General features: G+C 51.1%; 1 protein-coding gene across 2 annotated transcripts in view; it reads left to right on the forward strand.

Annotated features, from left to right (window-relative positions):
• The first annotated feature begins 1,937 nt into the window (after positions 1–1,937).
• Positions 1,938–23,423, forward strand: part of LOC147100171 (uncharacterized) — a 42,229-nt gene continuing 20,743 nt past the window's right edge. Inside the window, exons 1-3 of one of the 2 annotated variants that reach the window (XM_085968936.1) lie at positions 1,938–2,111; positions 2,201–2,326; positions 3,110–3,229. In XM_085968936.1, coding sequence (XP_085825062.1) covers positions 2,103–2,111; positions 2,201–2,326; positions 3,110–3,229 — 255 coding nt within the window. In that variant the 5' untranslated portion in view covers positions 1,938–2,102. The remainder of the gene's footprint in view (positions 2,112–2,200; positions 2,327–3,109; positions 3,230–23,423) is intronic. The other variant, XM_085968935.1, reaches the window with a different exon arrangement.

Raw genomic sequence — 23,423 nt, forward strand, 5'->3', positions numbered from 1 at the left:
TCTCTCTCTCTCTCCCCCTCCCTCCCTCCCTCCCTCTCTCTCTCTCTCCCCTCCCTTCCCTCCCTCTCTCTCTCCCCCTCCTCTCCCTCCCTTCTCTCTCCCTCACTCTCCTCCCCCCTCCCTCCCTCTCTCTCTCTCCCCCCTCCCTCCCACCCTCTCCCCCCTCCCTCCCTCCACCTCACTCTCTCTCCCCCTCCCTCCCTCCCCTCTCCTCTCTCTCCCCCTCCCTCCCTCCCCTCTCTCTCTCTCCCCCTCCCTCCCTCTCTCTTCCCCCTCCCTCCCTCCCTCTCCCCCCCTCCCTCTCTCTCCCCCTCCCTCCCTCTCCTCTCCCCCTCCCTCCCTCTCTCTCCCCCTCCCTCCCTCTCTCTCCCCCCCCTCCCTCTCTCTCCCCCTCCCTCCCTCTCTCTCCCCCTCCCTCCCTCTCTCTCCCCCCTCCCTCTCTCTCCCCCTCCTCCTCCTCTCCCCCTCCCTCCCTCTCTCTCTCTCCCCCTCCCTCCCTCCCTCTCTCCCCTCCCCTCCCTCCCTCTCTCCCCCTCCCTCCCTCCTCTCTCCCCCTCCCTCCCTCCCTCCCTCCCCCCTCCCTCCTCTCTCTCTCTCTCTCCCCCTCCCTCCCTCTCTCTCTCTCTCCCCCTCCCTCCCTCCCTCTCCCTCCCTCTCCCTCCCTCCCTCTCTCCCCCTCCCTCCCTCCCTCTCCTCTCCCTCCCTCCCTCCCTCCCTCTCTCTCCCCCTCCCTCCCTCCCTCTCTCTCTCCCCCTCCCTCCCTCCCCTCTCTCTCCCCCCTCCCTCCCTCCTCCCCCTCCCTCCCTCTCCCCCCTCCCTCCCCTCCCTCTCTCTCCCCCTCCCTCCCTCCCTCTCTCTCCCCCTCCCTCCCTCCCTCTCTCTCCCCCCCCCCCCTCCCTCCCTCTCTCTCCCCCCCTCCCTCCCCCTCCCTCCCTCCCTCTCTCTCCCCCTCCCTCCCTCCCTCTCTCTCCCCCCCCCCCCTCCCTCCCTCTCTCTCCCCCCTCCCTCCCCCTCTCTCCCCCCCCCTCCCTCCCTCTCTCTCCCCCCCTCCCTCCCCCTCCCTCCCTCTCTCTCCCCCCTCCCTCCCCCTCCCTCCCTCTCTCTCCCCCTCCCTCCCTCTCTCTCCCCCTCCCTCCCCCTCCCTCCCTCTCTCTCCCCCTCCCTCCCTCTCCCTCCCCCTCCCTCCCTCTCCCCCCCCTCCCTCCCCTCTCCCCCTCCCTCCCTCTCTCTCCCCTCCTCCCTCTCTCTCCCCCTCCCTCCCTCTCCCCCTCTCCCCCTCCCTCCCCCTCCCCCTCCCTCCCTCTCTCTCCCCCTCCCTCCCCCTCCCTCCCTCTCTCTCCCCCTCCCTCCCTCTCCCCCTCCCTCCCTCCCTCTCCCCCTCCCTCCCTCTCCCCCTCCCTCCCCCTCCCTCCCCTCCCTCCCTCTCTCTCCCCTCCCTCCCTCTCTCTCCCCCTCCCTCCCTCTCTCTCCCCCTCCCTCCTCTCTCTCCCCCTCTCTCCCCCTCCCTCCCTCTCCCTCCCTCTCTCTCCCCCTCCCTCCCTCTCTCTCCCCCTCCCTCCCTCCCTCTCTCTCCCCCTCCCTCCCTCCCTCTCTCTCCCCCTCCCTCCCTCCCTCTCTCTCCCCCTCCCTCCCTCCCTCTCTCTCCCCCTCCCCCTCCCTCCTCTCTCTCCCCCTCCCTCCCTCCCTCTCTCTCTCTCTCCCCCTCCCTCCCTCCCTCTCTCTCTCTCCCCCTCCCTCCCTCCCTCTCTCTCCCCCTCCCTCCCTCTCTCTCCCCCTCCCTCCCTCCCTCTCTCTCCCCCTCCCTCCCTCCCTCCCTCTCTCTCCCCCCTCCCTCCCTCCCTCTCTCTCCCCCTCCCTCCCTCCCTCTCTCTCCCCCCTCCTCCTCCCTCTCTCTCCCTCTCCCTCCCTCTCTCCTCCCTCCCTCCCTCTCCCCCCCTCTCTCCCTCTCTCTCCCTCCCTCTCTCTCTCTCTCTTTCCACCCCCCAGGGCCCGGGCCTGTTGCCGGAAGCCAGCTCGGTGAGTCACAGGGAGGAAGCGCCGAGCCCGGGCCGCCCCTCACAGGATGCTCGCAGCTCGGCCCGAACACAGAGTGAGCCGCCGGCATGGCAGAGGTGGGTGTGGGGCCGCGGGCTGGGCCGGGGTCTCGGGTGTCGGGGCTGCGGCCTCCCTCTAACTCACTGTTTCTCTCTCTCTCTCCCAGGACGGGGGCAGCCCGGGCCGGGCCGGCTGGGTCCGCAAGCTGTGCGGCCGAGGGCTCCTCGGGGGCGGCTGGAAGGAGCGCTACATGCGGCTGGTCAGGGGCCGCCTCCTCATCTACCAGCAGCAGGTAAAGGGCCGGGCCCGGGGTACTGGGGTCCCCGGGGGTGGGGGGCCGGTCTCTGGGGTCCCCGGGGGTGGGGGGCCGGTCTCAGGGGTCCCCGGGGGTGAGTGGCTGGTCTCGGAGTTCCCCGTGGGTGGGGGGCCGGTCTCTGGGGTCCCCGGGGGTGGGGTGGTCTTGGGAGTTCCCCGGGGGGTGAGGGTCCGGTCTCGGGTTTCCCCGGGGGTGGTCTCGGGGTTCCTGGGGGTGGGGGGCCGGTCTCGAAGTTTCCCCGGGGGTGGGGGGGCCGGTCTCGAAGTTTCCCCGGGGATGGGGGGGCTGGTCTCGGGGTTACCCGGGGGTGGGGGGTGGTCTCGGGGTTCCCAGGGGGGTGAGGGTCCGGTCTCGGGTTTCCCCGGGGGTGGTCTTGGGGTTCCTGGGTGTGGGGGGCCGGTCTCTATGTTTCCCCAGGGGTGGGGGGCCGGTCTCGAAGTTTCCCCGGGGGTGGGGGGGCCGGTCTCGAAGTTTCCCCGGGGATGGGGGGGCTGGTCTCGGGGTTTCCCCGGGGCTGGGGGGCCGGTCTCGGGGTTCCCCGGGGGGTGAGGGTCCGGTCTCGGGGTTCCCCGGGGGTGGGGGGTGGTCTCGGGGTTCCCAGGGGGGTGAGGGTCCGGTCTCGGGGTTCCTGGGGGTGGGGGGCCGGTCTCGGGGTTCCCAGGGGGGTGAGGGTCCGGTCTCGGGGTTCCCGGGGGTGGGGGGGCTGGTCTCGGGGGTGGGGGGGGCCGGTCTCGCTAAGTAATTTTGCTGCTGTTTCAGGGCGATGCCCAGTGTGAGGAGACGGTGGAGCTCAGGAAGTACCAACGATGCGAGGAGCTGCGGAGATTCATGAGGAGGACCCAGTTCAGACTGGCTCTGATCCGCCGCTCCGGGACTAAGGTGAGTGACTGAGCGGGAACGCAGCATGGCGGGGTGGCTAGTGGGGATGTGTTGGGGTATCCCTTCCCTCCCCGGACCCCCCTCCCTGAGCTTTCAAAGAGCTATCCAATTAATCCCACTCCCCTGCTCTTCCCTATAATCCTGCAAATTTTTCCCCTTCAAGTATTTATCCAATTGCCTTTTGAAAGTTACGATTGAATCTCTTTCCACTACCCTTTCAGGCAGCGCATTCCAGATCTCGCTGCGTAAAAAATGTTTCCTCATTTCGCCTCTGGTTCTTTTGCCAATCACCTTAAATCTGTGTCCTCTGGTTACCGACCCTCCTGTCACTGTAACCAGTTTCTCCTTATTTACTCTATCAAAACCCTTCAGGATTTTGAACACCTCTATCAAATCTCCCCTTAACCTTCTCTGCTCGAAGGAAAACAACCCCAACTTCTCCAGTTTCTCCATGTAACTGAAGTCCCTCATCCCTGGTACCATTCTAGTAAATCTCCTCTGCACCCTCTCCAAGGCCTTGACATCCTTCCTAAAATGTGGTGCCCAGAATTTAACACTATACTCCAGCTGGGGCCTAACCAGTGATTTGTGAAGTTTTAGCATTACTTCCTTACTTTTGTACTCTGTGCCTCTGTTTATAAAGCCAGGGATCCCATATGCTTTTTTAACAGCCTTCTGAACTTGGCCTGCCACCTTCAAAGATTTGTGTACATACACCCTCTGTTCCGGCACCATTACTTTATATTGTCTCTCCTCATTCTTCTTACCAAAATGCATCACTTCACACATCTCTGTGTTAAATTGCATCTGTCACGTGTCTGCCCATTTCATCAGTCTGCTTATGTCCTCCATAAGTCTGTTACTATCCTCCTCATTGTTTACTACATTTCCAAGTTTCGTGTCATGTGCAAACTTTGAAATTATGCCCTTTATACCCAAGTCCAGGTCACTAATATATATCAAAAAGCGCAATGGTCCCAATGCAACTGTTAACCACAACCAGAAAAACAACCGTTAACCACTACTCTGTGCTTTCAGTCCCTTAGCCAACTTCATATCCACACAGCCACTTCCCCTTTAATCCCATGGGCTTCAAATTTGCTAACAAGTCTATTATAGAATCATAGTTATACAGCACAGAAAGAGGCCCTTCGGCCCATCGTGTCCACGCCGGCCATCAAGCCCTGTCTATTCTAATCCCATTTTCCAGCACTTGGTCCATAGCCTTGTATGCTATGGCGTTTCAAGTGCTCATCCAAATGCTCCTTGAATGTTGTGAGGGTTCAGGCAGTGAGTTCCAGATTCCAGCCACCCTCTGGGTGAAAAAGTTTTTCCCCAAATCCTCTCTAAACCTCCTGCCCCTTACCTTGAAACTATGCCCCCTGGTTATTGACCCCTCTACTAAGGGGAAAAGTTCCTTTCTATCTACCCTATCTATGCCCTTCATAATTTTGTACACCTCAATCAGGTCCCCCCTCAGCCTTCTCTGCTCTAAGGAAAACAACCCCAGCCTGTCCAGTCTCTCTTCATAGCTGAAGCGCTCCAGCCCAGGTAACATCCTGGTGAATCTCCTCTGCACCCTCTCCAATGCAATCACATCTTTCCTATAGTGTGGCGACCAGAACTGTACAGAATATTCCAGCTATGGCCTAACTAGCATTTTGTACAGCTCCATCATAACCTCCCTGCTCTTATACAGTATTCTATGCCTTGGCTAATGAAGGCAAGTATCCCATATGCCTTTTTAACCACCTGTCCTGCTGCCTTCAGGGATCTATGTACATGCACACCAAGGTTCCTCTGTCCTTCCTAGGGTCCTCCCATTCATTGTGTTTTCCCTTGCCTTGTTAGTCCTCCCAAAATGCATCACCTCACACTTTTCAGGGTTAAATTCCATTTGCCACTGTTCTGCCCATCTAACCAACCTGTCTATATCGTCCTGTAGCCTGAGGCTTCCCTCCTCGCTATTTACCACTCCACCAATTTTCGTGTCATCTGCGAACTTACTGATCATACCTCCTACATTCATATCTAAATCATTAATGTACACAACAAACAGCAAAGGACCCAGCACCGATCCCTGCGGTACACCACTGGACACAGTCACAAAAACAACCTTCGACCATCACCCTCTGCCTCCTGCCACTGAGCCAATTTTGGATCCAATGTGCCAAATTGCCCTGGATCCCATGGGCTCTTACCTTCTTGACCAGTCTCCCATGCGGGACTTTGTCAAAAGCCTTACTGAAGTCCATGTAGACTACACCAACTGCACTACCCTCATCCATGCACCTAAGTCACCCCCTTGAATAATTCAATCAAATTGGTTAGACATGATCTCCCCCTGACAAAGCCATGCTGACTATCCCTGATTAATCCTTGCCTCTCCAAGTGGAGACTAATTCTGTCCCTCAGAATGTTTTCCAATAATTTCCCTACCACTGATGTTAGGTTCACTGGCCTGTAATCCCCTGGTTTTTCCCTACTACCCTTCTTGAATAATGGTACTACGTTAGCTGTCCTCCAGTCCTCTGGCACCTCCCCTGTGGCCAGAGAGGATCTGAAAATTTGTGTCAGCCCCTGCAATCTCCTCCCTTGCCTCACACAGCAGCCTGGGATACATCTCGTCTGGGCCTGGGGATTTATCCACTTTTAAGCCCGCTAAAACCGCTAGTACCTCCTCCCTCTCAATACTAATTTGTTCAAGTATATCACAATCACCCTGCCTGATTTCTATGCCTACATTGTCCTTCTCCATAGTGAACACCGATGCAAAATATTCATTTAAAACCTCACCACATCTTCCGGCTCTACACACAGATTGCCACTTTGGTCCCTAATGGGCCCTACTCTTGCCCTTAATATACTTATAAAACACCTTGGGATTTTCCTTTATTTTGCCCGCCAGTGTTTTTTCATGCCCCCTCTTCGCTCTCCTAATTTTTTTTTTTTTTTTTAAGTACCCTCCTGCACTTTCTATACCCCTCTAGGGCTTCCACTGTTTTTAGTCCTTTGTATCTGCCAAAAGCCTCCCTCTTTTCCTAATCCATTCTTGTATATCCCTTGACATCTAGGGTTCCCTGGGCTTGTTGGTCCCACCCTTGCCCTTTACGGGAACATGTTGGCGTTTAACTCTCTCTATTTCCTTTCTGAAAGACTCCCACTGCTCTGATGTGGATTTTCCTACAAGTAGCTGATCCCAGTCCACTTTGGCCAGATCCTGCCTTATAATATTAAAATCAGCCTTCCCCCAATTTAGAACCTTTATTTCTTTGTCCTTTTCCATGATTACCTTATATCTCACCGAATTATGGTCACTGTCACCAAAATGCTCTCCTACTGACACTTCTACCACTTGCCCGGCTACATTCCCTAGAATTAGGTCCAGTACCGCCCCCTCTCTTGTAGGACTTCCTACATGCTGGCTCAAAAAGCTCTCCTGGATGCACTTTAAGAATTCCGCACCCTCTAAGCCTTTCACACTCTGACTATCCCAGTGAATATTGGGGAAGTTGAAATCCCCTACTATTATTACCCTATTATTTCTACACTTCTCTGAGAGTTGCCTAAATATCTGTTCCTCTATCTCCCCCTGACTGTTTGGGGGCCTATAGTACACTCCCAGCAAAGTGCTTGCCCCCTTTTTGTTTTTAGGTTCCACCCATATGGCCTCATTAGAGGAACCTGCTAAGATATCATCGCTCCTTACAGCAGTAATTGACTCCTTGATTAATATTGCGACACCCCCTCCTTTTACACCACCCTCTGTCTCGCCTGAAGATTCTATACCCCGGAATATTGAGCTGCCAGTCCTGCCCCTCCCTCAACCATGTCTCTGTGATAGCAATAATGTCATACTCCCATGTGTTCATAACACCTTCAATTCATCTGCCTTACTCGCAAGACTCCTTGCATTAAAATAAATGCCATCCAGCCTTGCCATACTCCCTTGTGCCGTTACATATTTGCTCTGCCTTCCAGGTTGACTTGTTTTTTCCTCTATATTTGGCTGTGCATCACCCCCTACTATAGCCCCACTCCGTATCCCAACCCCCTGCCAAGTTAGTTTAAACCCCCCCCCATCAGTACTAGCAAACCCCCCCACAAGGATGTTGGTCCCATTCCGGTTCAGGTGCAACCCATCCAACTTGTACAGGTCCCACCTTCCCCAGAAGCAGATCCAGGAATCTAAAGCCCTCCCTCCTGTACCAACTCTTTAGCCATGCATTCATCTGCTCTATCCTCCTATTCCTATACTCACTAGCACATGGCACCGGGAGTAATCCAGAGATTACAACCTTTGAGGTCCTGCTTTTTAATCTACTACCTAGCTCCCTAAATTCTTGTTGCAGGACCTCATCCCTCTTTCTACCCATGTTGTTGGTCCCAATGTGAACCACGACCTCTGACTCTTCGCCCTCCCCCTTCAGAATGCCCTGCAGCCGTTCAGTGACATCCTTGACCCTGGCACCAGGGAGGCAACATACCATCCTGGAGTCACGTCTGTGGCCGCAGAAACGTCTATCTGTTCCCCTTACGATAGAATCCCCCATCACTATTGCTCTCCCACTCTTTTTCCTCCCCTCCTGTGCAGCTGAGCCACTCGTAGTGCCACGGACTTGGCTCTTGCTGCATTCCCGAGAAACCATCTCCCCCAGCAGTATCCAAAACGGAAAATCTGTTGGCGAGGGAGATGGACCCAGGGGACTCCTGCACTACCTTCCTAGTTCTTTTCCTCTGTCTATTATGTGGTATTTTATTGAACACCTTTTCAAAGTCCATATACACATCAACCGCACTACCCTAATCAACCCTCTCCATTACTTCATCAAAGAACTCGATCAAATTTGTTGGACATCATTTGCCTTTAACAAATCTGTACTGACTTTCATTTATTAACCTAGATTTTTCCGTGTGCCAATTAATTTTGTCTCCGATTATTGCCTCGAAAAGCTTCCCCTCCAGCGATGAGGCTGACTGGCCTGTAGTTGCCGGGTTTATCCCTCGCCCCTTTTTTGAACTGAAGTGTAACATTTGCAATCTTCCAGTCCTCTGGCACCGCCCCCATATAGAATCCGACAATGGTTACAGCACAGAAGGAGGCCATTCGGCCCATCGAGCCCATGGCTTTCTGCAAGAGCACTTCAGCTAGTCCCACTCCCCCGTCCTTTCCCCGGAGCCCTGCAAATTTTTTTCCTTCAGGTACTTATCCAACTCCATTTTGAAAGATGAGATTGAATCTGCCTCCACCACCCTTTCAGGCAGTGCATTCCAGATCCTAACCACTCACTGCGTAAAAAAGTTTTTTCTCGTGTCGCCTTTGGTTCTTTTGTCAATCACAAATCTGTGTCCTCTGGTTCTCGACCCTTCCACTAACGGGAGCAATTCTCTCTATCTACTCTGTCTGGATTTTGAACACCTATCGAATCTCCTCTCAATCATCTCTGCTCCAAGGAGAACAACCCCAGCTTCTCCAGTCTATCCACGTAACTGAAGTCCCTCATCCCTGGAATCATTCTTGTAAATCTTTTCTGCTCCCTCTCTAAAGCCTTCACATCCTTCCTAAAGTGCGGTGCCCAGAATTGGACACAATACTCCAGTTGAGATCAGACCAGTGTTTTATAAAGGTTCGTCATAACTTCCTTGCTTTTGTACTCTATGCCTCTATTTATGAAGCCCAGGATCCCGTGAGCTTTTTTAACCGCTTTCTCAACCTGCCCTGCCACCTTCAATGATTTGTGCACACATACCCCCAGGTGTCTCTGTTCATGCACCCCCTTTAGGATTGTACCCTTTAGTTTATATTGCCTCGTTCTTCCTACCAAAATGTATCACTTTGCACTTTTCTGCGTTAAATTTCATCTGCCACGTGTCTGCCCATTCCACCAGCCTGTCTATGTCTTCCTGAATTCTATCACTCTCCTCCTCACTGTTCACTATACTTCCAAGTTTTGTGTCATCTACACATTTTGAAATTGTGCCCTGTACACCCAAATCCAAGTCATTATTATATAACAAGAAAAGCAGTGGTCCTAGACCGACCCCTGGGGAACACCACTGTATACCTTCCTCCAGTCTGAAAAACAACCGTTCACCACTACTCTCTGTTTCCTGTCACTTAGCCAATTTCGTATCCATGCTGCCACTGTCCCTTTTATTCCATGGGCTTCAACTTTGCTGGTAAGCCTGTTAGGTGGCATTTTGTCGAACACCTTTTGGAAATCCATGTGCACCACGTCAACCGCATTGCCCTCATCAACCCTCTCTGTAACTTAATCAAAAAACTCGATCAAGTTAGTTAAACATGATTTGCCTTTAACAAATCCGTGTTGGCTTTCCTTAATTAATCCACACTTGTCCAAGTGACTGTTAACTTTGTCCCTGATTATCGTTTCTAAAGGCTTCCCCACTACCAAGGTTAAACAGACTGGCCTGTAGTTGCTGGGTTTATCCGTACACCCTTTTTTGAACAAGAATATCTTGGGAGGATTGGAAGATTGTGGCCAGAGGCTCCGCTATCTTCAACCTTACTTCCCTCAGCAACCTCTTCTTTAGTGAAGACAGATGCAAAGTCCTCATTTAGTACCTCAGCCACGCCCTCTGCCTCCACTAGAAGATCTCCTTTTTGGTCCCTAATCGGCCCCACCCTTCCGTTGACAACGCTTTTGCTATTTGTATATTTATAAAAGACCTTAGTGTTCCCTTTTATGTTACCCGCTAATCTATTCTCAAACTCTCTCTTTGCCCCTTATTTCCTTTCTCAGTTCTCCTCTGTACTTCCTGTATTCTGCCTGATTCTCTACTGTATTATAAAACCAACACTTATCATAAGCCTCCTTTTTCTGTTTCAGTCTAATCTCTATATCTTTAGTCACCCAGGGAGCTCTAGCTTTGGATGCCCTTCCTTGCCCCCTTGTGGGAATGTGTCGACTCTGTACCCGGACTATCTCCTCCTTGAAGGCCTCCCATTTGCTTTACCTGCTAATCTTTGATTCCAATCCACCTGGGCCAGATCCCCTTTCAACTCACTGTAATTAGCCCTCCTCCAGTTAAGTATTTTTACACTTGATAATTCCTTGTCCCTTTCCATAACTACTCTAAACCTAATGATATTGTGATCACTGTTCCCCAAATGCTCTCCCACTGAAACATGCTGCACTTGCCCCACTTCATTCCCCAGAACTAGATCCAACACTGCTTCCGTCCTCGTTGGGCTGGAAACACACTGATCAAGAAAGTTCTATTGTACATATTTCAGAAATTCCTCCCCCTCTTTGCCCTTTACACTGTTATTTTCCTCAGTCTATATTTGTATAATTTGAAGACCCCATTATCACTACTCTAAAGTTCTTGCATCTTTCTGCAATTTACCTGCAAATTTTCTCCTATCTCCTTCCCACTATTTGGTGGCCTGTAGTATACACCCAGCAATGTAACGGCTCCTCTATTGTTCCTTAATTCTAACCAAATAGATTCTGTCTTTGAATCCTCAATACAGCACGGTGGCATAGTGGTTAGCACTGTTGCCTCACAGCGCCAGAGACCCGGGTTCGAATCCGGCCTCGGGCGACTGTCTGTGTGGAGTTTGCACATTCTCCCCGTGTTTGCGTGGGTTTTCTCCGGGTGCTCCGGTTTCCTCCCACAGTCCAAAGATGTGCGGGTTAGGTTGATTGGCTATGATAAATTGACCCTTAGTGTTAGGGGGATTAAATACGTGGGGTTACGGGGATAGGGTGGGATATGTGTTGGTGTAGGGGTTACGGGGATCGGGTGGGATATGTGTCGGTGCAGGCTCGATGGGCCGAAATGGCCTCTATCTGCACTGTGGGGTTTCTGTGATTCTGTGATCATCCCTTTCTAGTGCTGGAACAGTATCTTTGATCAATACTGCCTCCCCCTCCTTTTTGTCCTTCCCTATCTTTCCCAAATACACTGTAACCAGGAGTATTAAGTGCCCATTCCTCCCCTTCTTTGAGTCAGGTCCCTGTTCTTGCCATTATATCATAATCACTTGTGGCCTGTAACTCACCAACTTTATGTACCACGCTTTCTGCATTTATGCACATGCACTCCTAACCCATCCTAGTCTGCCTTGGATTTGCCCCCTGTCTGATCCCTCCTATTTGTGGACTACTCTTTACTCGGATGCTGTTTGTCTCTCCGAATCCTCTGTGCACCTTGTTTCTCCTCTCTCATGCTTCATCCTGGTGCCTCCCGCCTCCTGTTTGTGGGATATTTTTGCAAGGTTCTTAATATGGGACTGGGTGACTGAGGGGGTGCGAAAGGAGCTTGTGCTGTAAATAGGTACTTGTCCCAGATTTGTGCTTACTCTATGTTTTTAAAACAATCAAATAGCAGAGGTTCTGACCACAATCTTTCAAACACCCTTGGATAAGGAAGTTATGTCACAGGACTGGAAGGCTGTTAATATAATGCCTGTGTTTAAAAAGAGTAGGATAAAACCAATAACTGTAAACCAGTCAGCCAAACATCAGCAGTGGATCAGTTTCCAGAGGCCATATTACAAGACATTCACCTGGAAAGACGGGGGTTAATTCATGATGAACAGCTGGGATTTATGAAAGGCAAGCCGTGTGACAAATGCAATAGTTGTTTGAGGAAATAATGGAGTGTATGGATAAAGGAAATGCAGTGGATGTTGCGTATATAGATTTTGATAAAGTGCCATAGAGAAGAGTTGATGGAATTAAGGCATGTGGTATTAAAGGGAATGTGGCAGCGTGGATAAAGGACTGAACACCGAATCATGTCTTTTCAGAGTGGAGGGATGTGAATGGAGCGGGCAGTCTCGTCGTAATATATAAATGATCTGTAATTGCTTATAGAGGCACAATATCAACATTTGCATATGATGCATATCAGCAAGAACCCAGTCAGGCCAATCCTGGGGATTGTTTTCCCAGGTCCGTTGGTAGTGACCAAGCAAATGCTGGAAAGAATGACTGGATATAAATCTGGATTGTCCTATTGTTTACAGTCCTTGGAGATACATGGGGATCTGACTCATAGCGTAGCACCTCATCTCTGAGTCTATTGCAAGCCGGCTAAAACCGTACCTCACTGGGAGATCCAAAGTAATTAATCCTTATACCCATAAAATCCTTCGAAATACACACTTGGCGTTGAGAAATCAACCTGCAACAGAGAGGCACTTCACTCGAGCGATGAATAGCAAGTTCTGTGACACACCCAAAAGCCGCGTGATGTCAGCACGTGCTACGGCTATCCTGACTGGATGGTGACGTTGCCACATAGCCCAGTGATGCATGTTAATTATTTCCAGCATTCGCTCGCTTACTACAGACGATGCTCCTCACAGAAGTGTTTGCTGTTGGTTCAACAGATCAGCAAATCAAAGACGATGAAAGAAGCTTGACTCCTGTGCTTGTCTGTTTAACCCTTCATAGGAACAGGAGGAGGCCATTCAGCCCCTCAGGCCTGTTCCATGATTCAATCAGATCATGGCTGACCTGTATCTTAACTCCATTTACCCGCCTTTGCTCCAGATCCTTTGATACCTCTCCCTGACAAAATCTATCAATCTTAGCCATGCAATTTTCAATTGACCCCCAACATCTACAGCTTTTTGGGGGAGCGAGTTCCAGATTTCCAATACCCTTTGTGTGAAGAAGTGCCTGACTAATTTTAAGATTATGCCCCCTTTTTCTAGATTCTCCCACCAGAGCACATTGTTTCTATCTACCCTATCAAATCCTTTTATCATTTTGAATACCTCGATTAGATCCCCCCTCAATCGTCTATACTTAAGGGAATACAAGCCAAGTTTATGCAACCTGTCCTCATAATTTAACCCTTTTAACCCCTGTATCATTCTGGTGATTCTGTGCTGTACCATATCTTTCCTGAGGTGTGGTGCCCGGAACTGAATGCAGTACTCCAGATGGGGCCTGTTGAAGGCTCTTTGTACTTTAACATAACTTCCTCCCTTTTGTATTCCAGTCTTCTTGAGATAACGGCCTTTTTAATTGTATTTTGTACCTGTCCACTAGCTTTTAGTGATTTATTTACATTGACACCCAAATCTCTTCGCTTTTCCAGAATTCCTAGTTTCTCACCATTTAGAAAATACTTCAATTTGTCTTTCTTGGATCCAAAGTGGATGACCTCACACTTCCCCACATTGAACTCCATCTGCCACAGTTTTGCCCACTCAATTAATCTGTCGATGCCCCTTTGTAACTTCCTGCTCGCATCTACACAACTTACTGTGCCTCTTAACATAGTGTCGTCAGCAAACTTGGATATACAACTCTATTCTTTCAACCAAGTTATTGATAACTATGGCTCCAGTACAAATCCTTGGGGAACACCACTTGTCACATTCCACCAATCAGAATACTTACCCTGCGTCCCTACTCTGTCTCCTTCCTAAACAATTTCTAACCCATAAGATTGTCTCCATTTCCATGCAGTTTCATTTTTGCTACTAATCTCTTGTACCTTATCAAATGCCTTCTGCATGTCCATATAGAAAACATCCATAGAAACTCCCTTATCCACCATGTCAGTCACTCTGTCTCTAATAATAGGTTCTAATAACTTCCCCACAACTGACATTACACTGACAGGTCTGTAGTTACCCGGTTTCTCTCTCCCGCCTTCCTTAAATGATTGAGTGACATTTCTAATCCAGTGGCACAATTCCCAAATCAAGAGAGCATTTGGAAGATCATGACTAAAGCAGCTACAGTTTCCTCACCTTTTATTACCCTGGGGTGGAAACCATCAGGTCCTGGAACTTTATTTATTTTAAGTCCTGTTATTTTCTCCATTAACATTTTTTTAAAAGCTTGTATTAAAGCCAATAAATTCCTCCCCTTGATTTAGTTTTAGTTTCCCTTCTATCACTGGCATTTTGTCCTCTTTCCCTACTGTGGAAACAATTGCAAAGTACTCATTTAACAAGTCTGCCATTTCCTTATTGTGGATTACAGTATCACCTGCGTCTGTCTTTAATGGGCGCACATTTTCTTTAGCCACTTTCTTTCTAAATACAGTATATTTATAAAAACCTTTACTGTTAGCCTTGATATCACTTGCAAGTTTTTTTTCCTAATCCCATTTTTGTGCACCTTTATTACTTTCTCTGTCTGCCCTTGTTGCTTTTTATTGCTCTCCCAGTCCACTGGATCTCCACTTTTCTTGGCCATTGTGTAAGTCTTTTCTTTTAGCTTGATACTGTCTCTTACCTCATTTGTTGATCATGGTTGCTTAACCACACAAGTGGAGCATTTGCCTTTTAGGTGTATGTACTGATCTTGTATTATACCAAATACCTCCATTGTTTGTAGGTTTATCTGTTAACAGTTCAGCCCAGTTTACTGTGGTCAGTTTGTGTCTCATTCCTTACTTAAGTTTAAAGCTTTGACTTGTGACTCTCCCTTCTCCCTCCCAAACTTAACATCAAATGTGGTCATGTTCTGCTCACTGTTCTAAAGATGTTCCCGTACCATCAGATTGTTAACCACTTCTGGCCCATTACTCATCACTGAATCGAGTGTGGCCTCTTCCCTTGTCGGGTCTTAAACACACTGTTACAGAAAACTGTCCCGAATACTTTCGAGAAGTTCGCTGCCTTTATGACTTGTGCTGTTCTGTTTCTTCCTCTCTATGTGAAAGTTAAAATCCCCCATTATAATCGCTTTGCCTTTGCAACAAGCTTCTCTGATCTCTGTATTTATGCATTCTGGTACTCCATCACTACTGTCAGGAGGTCTGTAGACAACTCCCAGCAGATTCTTTCATACTTTGCTGTTTCTTAATTCTACCTATTGCCTATTCGCCCTTACTGATAATGTTCCCTTTAAACTGCATGGCCGTGCAGCGCTCTGGACCTCTCGCGCATGCCGGGTACTTTGAATGGGTCGCGCAGCCCCTTAAAGGGGCCGCACACCCAAAAAAATAATTAAAGGGAACATTGCTTATCAACTGCTGTAGTAGTGTATTTTATCAATATTGCTACTCTTCCTCCTTTCCCTTATAGCCTGGAATATTTAGTTCCCAGTCATGCCCAGCTTGTAGCCAGGTCTGTAATGCCTACTAGGTCATAAGTGGAACTGGTTCAAAGCTGCTGTGTTATTTAGATTGACTTCATTGACTTGTTGCTGCCTACCTCTCTGAGTGACTCTGTGAGTAAATCTGTTGATAGTTTAGCGTGCTGTGAAATAACCTGCCTTCACTGATCTTAACCGTTCTCTGAAGTGCCGTGGGCAGGTAGTAGATATTCTCCATATGAATCCAGAGGCAGTAAATGGGCCTACTGTTCACCCACAGCAGATTACTTTGCCACAAGGCCTTCCTTCAGTGCCAGTTTGTCTATGGGAGCTGGCTTCTTGTGTTGGGCACAAGAAGTATTTTTAGCCAGCATTTCCTTTCATTGGTATTGGTCTGAATGGGCTGTGCCAGACTGTTTTGCCTGCAATCTTTTGGCCTTTGGCTGTTTAATAATGTACTACAGCTCCCTTTGCCTGAGATTCTGCACATCCAGCAGCAGTACAGATGATAAGGGTCTGCCGCTGCTGTCTGTGAGTGAGAATGATTGTCACCAACACTGCATCGAGTATTGACCTGGTCCTTCCTCCCAACTCCAGACTCTGCTTGTGGACCCCCTGCGAGTTCTGTTAGGCACCGCGATGATTTAGTCAGGTATTGATCCCAGAGGTCGGACACGCCACCACTCGGCTATTATGGAACAGACGTTTTCACAGGGATTGGCCTTGGGAGGATTTATTCAGCATATTCCTGTGGTTCAGTACAGTAATGGTTAATTACTACAGACGCTTTCCTTTTGCCTGAGCATCCAATGGCCATATATAGCTACTGCACTGAACTATGAGTAGGAGTGTAAGCTCAATGACCCCGCTTCTTGTGGCTGTCAACATCGTCGCTGCCAGTCCGACTGCTGCCCTCCCAGCTCACTGCTCCCGATACTGAGGGAAGGAAGGAGCTGGTCACAAAGACCAGCTCTAATCGCCAGTCCTGCACTTCCTGTGAACTCAAAGGAGACCTTGTGCATAGGAATGGCTGATGGGGAGAGTAAAAGAAGGCTGGGGCGAGTTACACAACTTGTTATGCTTGTCTTATGCACAACCGTTGTGTAACAGGAAGGCAGGCAGGCGAATGGTCACTTCAAACCCTGGCACTCTATCTTTGGCTGTTTCTGGCCGGCCGGTGGTTAGTTTTACGTGTGTGCTGTCGTTAATCTGTTGTTAGTCCTTGATGTGTTTGGAGAATGCAGTCAGGGAGAGACATCAGTGAGCATATTGTTATTCACAATCTAAACCGCGGGTCCATCCGGTCCCGGGACATCACTCACTCACTCACCCTCAGGCCACGGGTCCAGCCGGTGCCGGGACATCAGTACGCATATTGTTACTCACAGTCTAATTCAGTTCATCTTCAAGCTTGTTTTCAAATAATTTGCCAACAAAGCAGAAATGTTCTTATAGTCTGAGCAAAGACAACCGTTGCTATTTGTACTGAGAAACATAAATTCCTGTTCTGAGAATTGAGTTAGGATTTCTTGTCATTAAAAATGCTCCCCCACCCCTCTCGATCCCGTCCCCTCTCGCCCTTGCCCTCGCCCTCGCCACCTCTCGCCCCCCTCCCCGCCCCCCCGCACTGAACCCAAAGCCAGGATTGAGAAATTGCAGCCAGCATGGGAAATGAACGAAGTTCAGCACAGCCTTCTAAAGAGATGTTGTGTCACGGTCATGGTGTTACTTGTGATTCCGTAACTGATCAGTGTTGGTGGTAGCCTCATGAGTCAGAAAGTCATGGGTTCGAACCCTACTCCAGGAGTTGAGCACATAATCCAGGCTGACACCTCAGTGCAGTACTGAGTGAGTGTTGCATAGTTGGAGGTGTCGTTTGTTTACAATAAGATGTTAAACTCTGTCTGAAGACCCACGGAGCTGAATCAGGGGCATTGGCTATGTAGAGCCCACTCGCTGGTTGCTGGGGAGGGGCAGGGGCGATAGTGTAACACAGGCAATATCGGATCGGTCTCCCGTTAAGCGCCTTGGGACGTTTTACTACATTAAAGGCGCTATATAAATACAAGTTGTTATTGTTGTACCCCTCCCGTTAGACCCCCTTTCCTTTCTGTTAACTTCACCGAAAAGGGAAATTGGGAGAGGTGGATAGCGGGAGAGCGATCCGATATTTCCCATTTTACACTATCGCTGAAAGGTAGAATTCCCCCATTGAGTGTATACTTTTTTCCCCAAAATGTAGTACCTTGAATTTCTCCACATTAAATTGCATTTGCTATCTGTCTGCCCATTCACTGCCCTGTCTGTGTCTGTGTGTCTGTGTCTGTGTGTCTGTGTCTGTGTCTGTGTGTCTGTGTCTGTGTGTGTGTGTGTGTGTGTGTGTGTGTGTGTGTGTGTGTGTGTGTGTGCGCGCGCGCCTGTGTGTGTGCATGCCTGCAGGCGCCTGTGTGTGTGAGCGCATGTGTGTGTATGTGCGCGTCTGTCTGTGTGCGTCTGTGTATCTGTGTGTGCGTCTGTGCCTGCCTGTATCTTTGTGTGTGTGTGTCTGTCTGTGTGTTACTGCACACTGCCAGGGTTGGGTTGTCGCTCTGTGTGGCCGATTGTCATCTTCCTGGGCCTGGTGACTGGGTGAACTTCCTTTTCCCTTCCTAACTCGTAGGCTCTAGAGTTTGTTCTTTGGGTGATGTGGGATTTGCCAGGCTCGGATGTGGGGGATTATGAGAAATTGTTACGAAAACCTGTGCAATAATAAATAGATTGGAATTAAATCACCAGAACTGAGCTTGTGAGAAAGCGGAAGGTTGTAGTAAGCAGAAGTGGGAAGATGAAGTGTGGGGTCATGCAGTATATTTGTAAAACTTTCTTTTTTATTCCTGAACAAATTTTTCTTTTACATCTCTACTGTAATTATGTTGTAGGAACAGATCAGTGTGGTTTGCAGAGCGTGTGTGTGTGGGTGCCCGTGTGCGTGTGGGCAGCCAGTGCCGTGTAGGCAGCCAGTGCCGTGTAGGCAGCCAGTGCGTGTGTGTGCGGGCAGCCAGTGCCGTGTGTATGAGGGCAGCCAGTGCGTGTGTGTGCGGGCAGCGAATGCGTGTGTGTGCGGGCAGCCAGTGCGTGTGTGTGTGGGCAGCGAATGCGTGTGTGTGCGGGCAGCCAGTGCGTGTGTATGAGGGCAGCCAGTGCGTGTGTGTGCGGGCAGCCAGTGCGTGTGTGTGCGGGCAGCCAGTGCGTGTGTGTGCGGGCAGCCAGTGCGTGTGTGTGCGGGCAGCCAGTGCGTGTGTGTGCGGGCAGCCAGTGCGTGTGTGTGCGGGCAGCCAGTGCGTGTGTGTGCGGGCAGCCAGTGCGTGTATGTGCGGGCAGCCAGTGCCGTGTGCGTGTGGGCAGCCAGTGCCGTGTGGGTGTGGGCAGCCAGTGCCGTGTGGGTGTGGGCAGCCAGTGCGTGTGGGTGCGGGCAGCCAGTGCCGTGTGCGCGCGGGCAGCCAGTGCCGTGTGCGCGCGGGCAGCCAGTGCCGTGTGCGCGCGGGCAGCCAGTGCGTGTGCGCGCGGGCAGCCAGTGCCGTGTGTGTGCGGGCAGCCAGTGCCGTGTGGGTGCGGGCAGCCAGTGCGTGTGGGTGCGGGCAGCCAGTGCCGTGGGTGTGCGGGCAGCCAGTGCGCGTGTGTGCGGGCAGCCAGTGCGCGTGTGTGCGGGCAGCCAGTGCCGTGTGTGTGCGGGCAGCCAGTGCCGTGTGTGTGCGGGCAGCCAGTGCCGTGTGTGTGCGGGCAGCCGTGTGTGTGCGGGCAGCCAGTGCGTGTGTGTGCGGGCAGCCAGTGCGTGTGTGTGCGGGCAGCCAGTGCCGTGTGTGTGCGGGCAGCCAGTGCCGTGTGTGTGCGGGCAGCCGTGTGTGTGCGGGCAGCCAGTGCGTGTGTGCGGGCAGCCAGTGCGTGTGTGTGCGGGCAGCCAGTGCCGTGTGTGTGCGGGCAGCCAGTGCCGTGTGTGTGCGGGCAGCCAGTGCGTGTGTGTGCGGGCAGCCAGTGCGTGTGTGTGCGGGCAGCCAGTGCGTGTGTGTGCGGGCAGCCAGTGCCGTGTGTGTGCGGGCAGCCAGTGCCGTGTGTGTGCGGGCAGCCGTGTGTGTGCGGGCAGCCAGTGCGTGTGTGTGCGGGCAGCCAGTGCGTGTGTGTGCGGGCAGCCAGTGCGTGTGTGTGCGGGCAGCCAGTGCGTGTGTGTGCGGGCAGCCAGTGCGTGTGTGTGCGGGCAGCCAGTGCCGTGTGTGTGCGGGCAGCCAGTGCCGTGTGTGTGCGGGCAGCCAGTGCCGTGTGTGTGCGGGCAGCCAGTGCCGTGTGTGTGCGGGCAGCCAGTGCCGTGTGTGTGCGGGCAGCCGTGTGTGTGCGGGCAGCCAGTGCGTGTGTGTGCGGGCAGCCAGTGCGTGTGTGTGCGGGCAGCCAGTGCCCTGTGGGTGCGGGCAGCCAGTGCCCTGTGTGTGCGGGCAGCCAGTGCCGCGTGTGTGCGGGCAGCCAGTGCCGCGTGTGTGCGGGCAGCCAGTGCCGCGTGTGTGCGGGCAGCCAGTGCCGCGTGTGTGCGGGCAGCCAGTGCCGCGTGTGTGCGGGCAGCCAGTGCCGCGTGTGTGCGGGCAGCCAGTGCCGCGTGTGTGCGGGCAGCCAGTGCCGCGTGTGTGCGGGCAGCCAGTGCCGCGTGTGTGCGGGCAGCCAGTGCCGTGTGGGCTATTCAGGTGTGTTTAGCTCTTGCTTGTACTTGTGTTCATACAAAGGAATCCTGTGCTGTGCAGCTGTAAGTTCACAGTCAGGCTGCAGACTGATTATAACTTTTCCTCTAAAGATGGAGCGTGCGTGTTGCTGTGTTGTAGAGCCCACAGCCTGTCCCTACGCTGCAGTTTGTCTTCAGTTAAACTAATTGGGACTGTGTGTGTTTCCCTGGAGTTCAAGTTGTTGGTGCGAAGATGAGCAACCTCCAAGGCGTTCTTTTCAGAAGTGCACACAGCGATCCCAGTCACCAATCCTACAGCAATATAGAGAGGGACTAAAACTAACAATACAGGAAATCTGAAATAAAACAAATTGATGGCAACCCACAGCAGGTCCATCAGCACCTGTAAAAAGGTTTGTGTCTCGGGTGCAGACTCGTGGCCAGGACTGGACCCAAGTGTTTGGAGCAAAGTGATGTTTTTCAAGCAACATGTTCATTCGTGACATTTGAAGGGTTGAGGTTCTGGCCTCGGCTTTTCTGTTGGCAAAAGAACCACAGGTGACATGAGGGGAAACAAATTTACGCAGCGAGTTGTTGTGATCTGGAATGCGCTGCCTGAAAGGGCGGTGGAGGCAGATTCAATAGTAACTTTCAAAGGGGAATTGGAAAAATTTACAGGGCTATGGGGAATGAACGGGGAAGTGGGATTAATTGGAGCGCTCTTTCAAAGAGCCGGCACAGGCACGATGGGCTGAATGGCCTCCTTCTGTGTTGTATGAAAGAAGGAAAGACTTGCATTTATATAGCGCCTTTCACGACCACCGGACGTCTCAAAGCGTTTTACAGCCAATGAAGTACTTTTGGAGTGTAGTCACTGTTATAGAGTCATAGAGTCATAGCGGCCCATCGAGTCCGTGCCGGCTCTCTGTAGAGCAATCCAGTCAGCCCCATTCCCCCGCTCTATCCCCGTAGCCCTGCAAGTTTATTTCCCTCAAGTGCCTATCCAGTCTCCCCTTGAAAACATCGAGTGTCTCCGCTTCCACCACTTCCGTCGGCAGCGAGTTCCAGGTCCTCACCACTCGCTGTGTAAAAAAGTTTTTCCTCACATCCCCCCCTGTATCTCTTGCCCAAAACCTTAAATCTGTGTCCCCTAGTCCTTGTACCATCAACTAGTAGGAACAGCCTTTCCCCGTCTAGCCTATCCAAACCCGTCATAATCTTGTACACTTCTATCAAATCACCCCTCAACCTCCTTTGCTCTAATGAAAACAAATCCAGCTTCTCCAACCTGTCCTTGTAGCTAAGATCCCCCATCCCCGGAACCATTCTGGTAAATCTCCTCTGCACCCTCTCAAGGGCCTTCACATCCTTCCTAAAGTGTGGTGACCAGAACTGGATGCAATACTCCAGTTGTGGCCTAACCAGTGCTTTATAAAGGTTCAGCATAACTTCTCTACTTTTGTACTCAATACCTCTATTTATGAAGCCCAAGATCCCATATACTTTGTTAACCACTCTCTCAATATGTCCTGCCACCTTCAGGAACCTATGCACATTAACTCCCAGGTCCCTCTGTCCCTGCACACTCTTTAAAACTGTGCCATTAAGTGTATATTGCCTCACCCTGTTCCTTCTGCCAAAATGCATCACCTCTCACTTCTCTGTACTAAATTCCATCTGCCACTTGTCTGCCCATTCTGCTAGCCTTTCTATGTCCTGTTGCAGTCGATTGGTATCATCATCACTGTTTGCCACACCCCCAAGTTTGGTGTCATCGGCAAATTTAGAAATTCTACTCTGTATTCCAATATCCTGGTCGTTTATATATATCAAAAAAAGCAGTGGCCCCAGCACTGACCCTTGGGGGACACCACTGTCTACCATGCTCCAGTCTGAAAAGCAGCCATTTACCACAACTCGCTGTTTTCTGTTTTTAAGCCAATTCCTTATCCAAGCTGCCACTGACCCACCTATTCCATGAGCCGTGTTGTATGATTCTAAACTCTCAGCAGGTCAGGCAGTGTCTGTGGGGAGAGAAGCAGAGTGTTTCCAGCCTGTCTTGCTGTACTCACACTTTCCATAGGCATCACACCTCAAGTCATTGTAACGTAACCTAATTCCAAGATACACCGTCATTTTCCTCCCGCCCCATCCCACGGTTAGTTTGAAGGACACACACAGACAGAGTGTGAGAAATATTGGTAAGCCATGGTTCACATAACGCCATGGCAGTGAACAAAGGCTGAATCCCACCGCCTCACAGGAGGAATCTGCTCTCACGGTTGGGGAATCAAATATTGCCTCTAAACCATGTGACATTGCAGTTGATGGTCTGTTCAATGAGCGAGGATGACTCCCATCCCTGGCAGTAGATACCTTGATCAGTTCCTTCAGGCCATCCATTGATAAAGCTTCTAGCACAAAATGGAGAAAGTTTTTCTTTTGCTGCTCTGCTGATTCTGTTGACTGTATTTCTTGTGAAGGCCCACATATTCTGAAATGTCTCCAGTATCTGCTTGGTCCTATCTGGGTTCATTTTGTGACCATTTCAGTCTTTCATGATGGATTTTAATTTGGTCGTTGGGGAATTACCCATCACTGACTCCCACATTTTACAAGCTGTTTGAAAAGTGTGAGTAAAGCGCTCGCTGGGAGCGTTGGACCAATGGATGGACCTACTTTTGAGCTTGTTTCCTACATGGAATCCTGAGCTTTTAAAGTTGGTTGAGAGTTTGTAAAGTGCGAGCCCTTGCTGTAATCAGCCTGTGTGCGTTGGCACTCTGCCCACATGGTTTGTGGGATGCACTCGGAGTGCCGAGTTTCCTTTGGGTCAGGAAATTGTCTCATCATTCTATCTCCCGCAGGCTAGGACTAACTTCCGATGTGTAGATTCGCCCAATTCTACATTGTGTCTCTTGCACAGAAGTTTAGGCAGTGTCCAGTGTTGCTGGTTTCCTGTGCTGGAACAGTCCAATGAGAACTAGTGACTAAGCAGCAGGTAGTCACTTGGCTAATTCAGTGCCACACACTCTGCTACCTCTTGGAGTGCTCGATAAGGGCCATTGCATGCCTTCTATTGTTACTTCCTGGTTATCTCACAATCGGGTTCCAATTCACAGCACGCAGCAACAGTTGCACATTTACTAAATATCAGGCCGACCCTGATAGGTGCTGGTATAGCTTGTACGCAGTATAATTCTCCTGATTTTGTATTACTTCTATGTGGTCCTAAGGTGTGTGGAGAATGCAGAAGGAAGAAAAATTGCTTTCCTAACTTGAGGTTGACTTTCACTCTGTCAGTGATGGGCAGCACCCCCCACCCCTCTTCTCGTGATCCCAGCCTTCATCCCCTTGGACCCAGAAGAGCTGTAGTTAATATATTTTGCTGTAGCAATCCCCTTGGGACAGTAAGGCCCTGATATTAACTGGGAGGCAGGGAGGGTGCGGAGGAGCCCGGCAAGCCCGGGACGTGGAGGCG

Source organism: Somniosus microcephalus, chromosome 27 (genome assembly GCF_052327205.1).
Source record: "Somniosus microcephalus isolate GS21.2 chromosome 27, FLI_Smic_1.0, whole genome shotgun sequence".
NCBI lineage: Eukaryota > Metazoa > Chordata > Chondrichthyes > Squaliformes > Somniosidae > Somniosus > Somniosus microcephalus.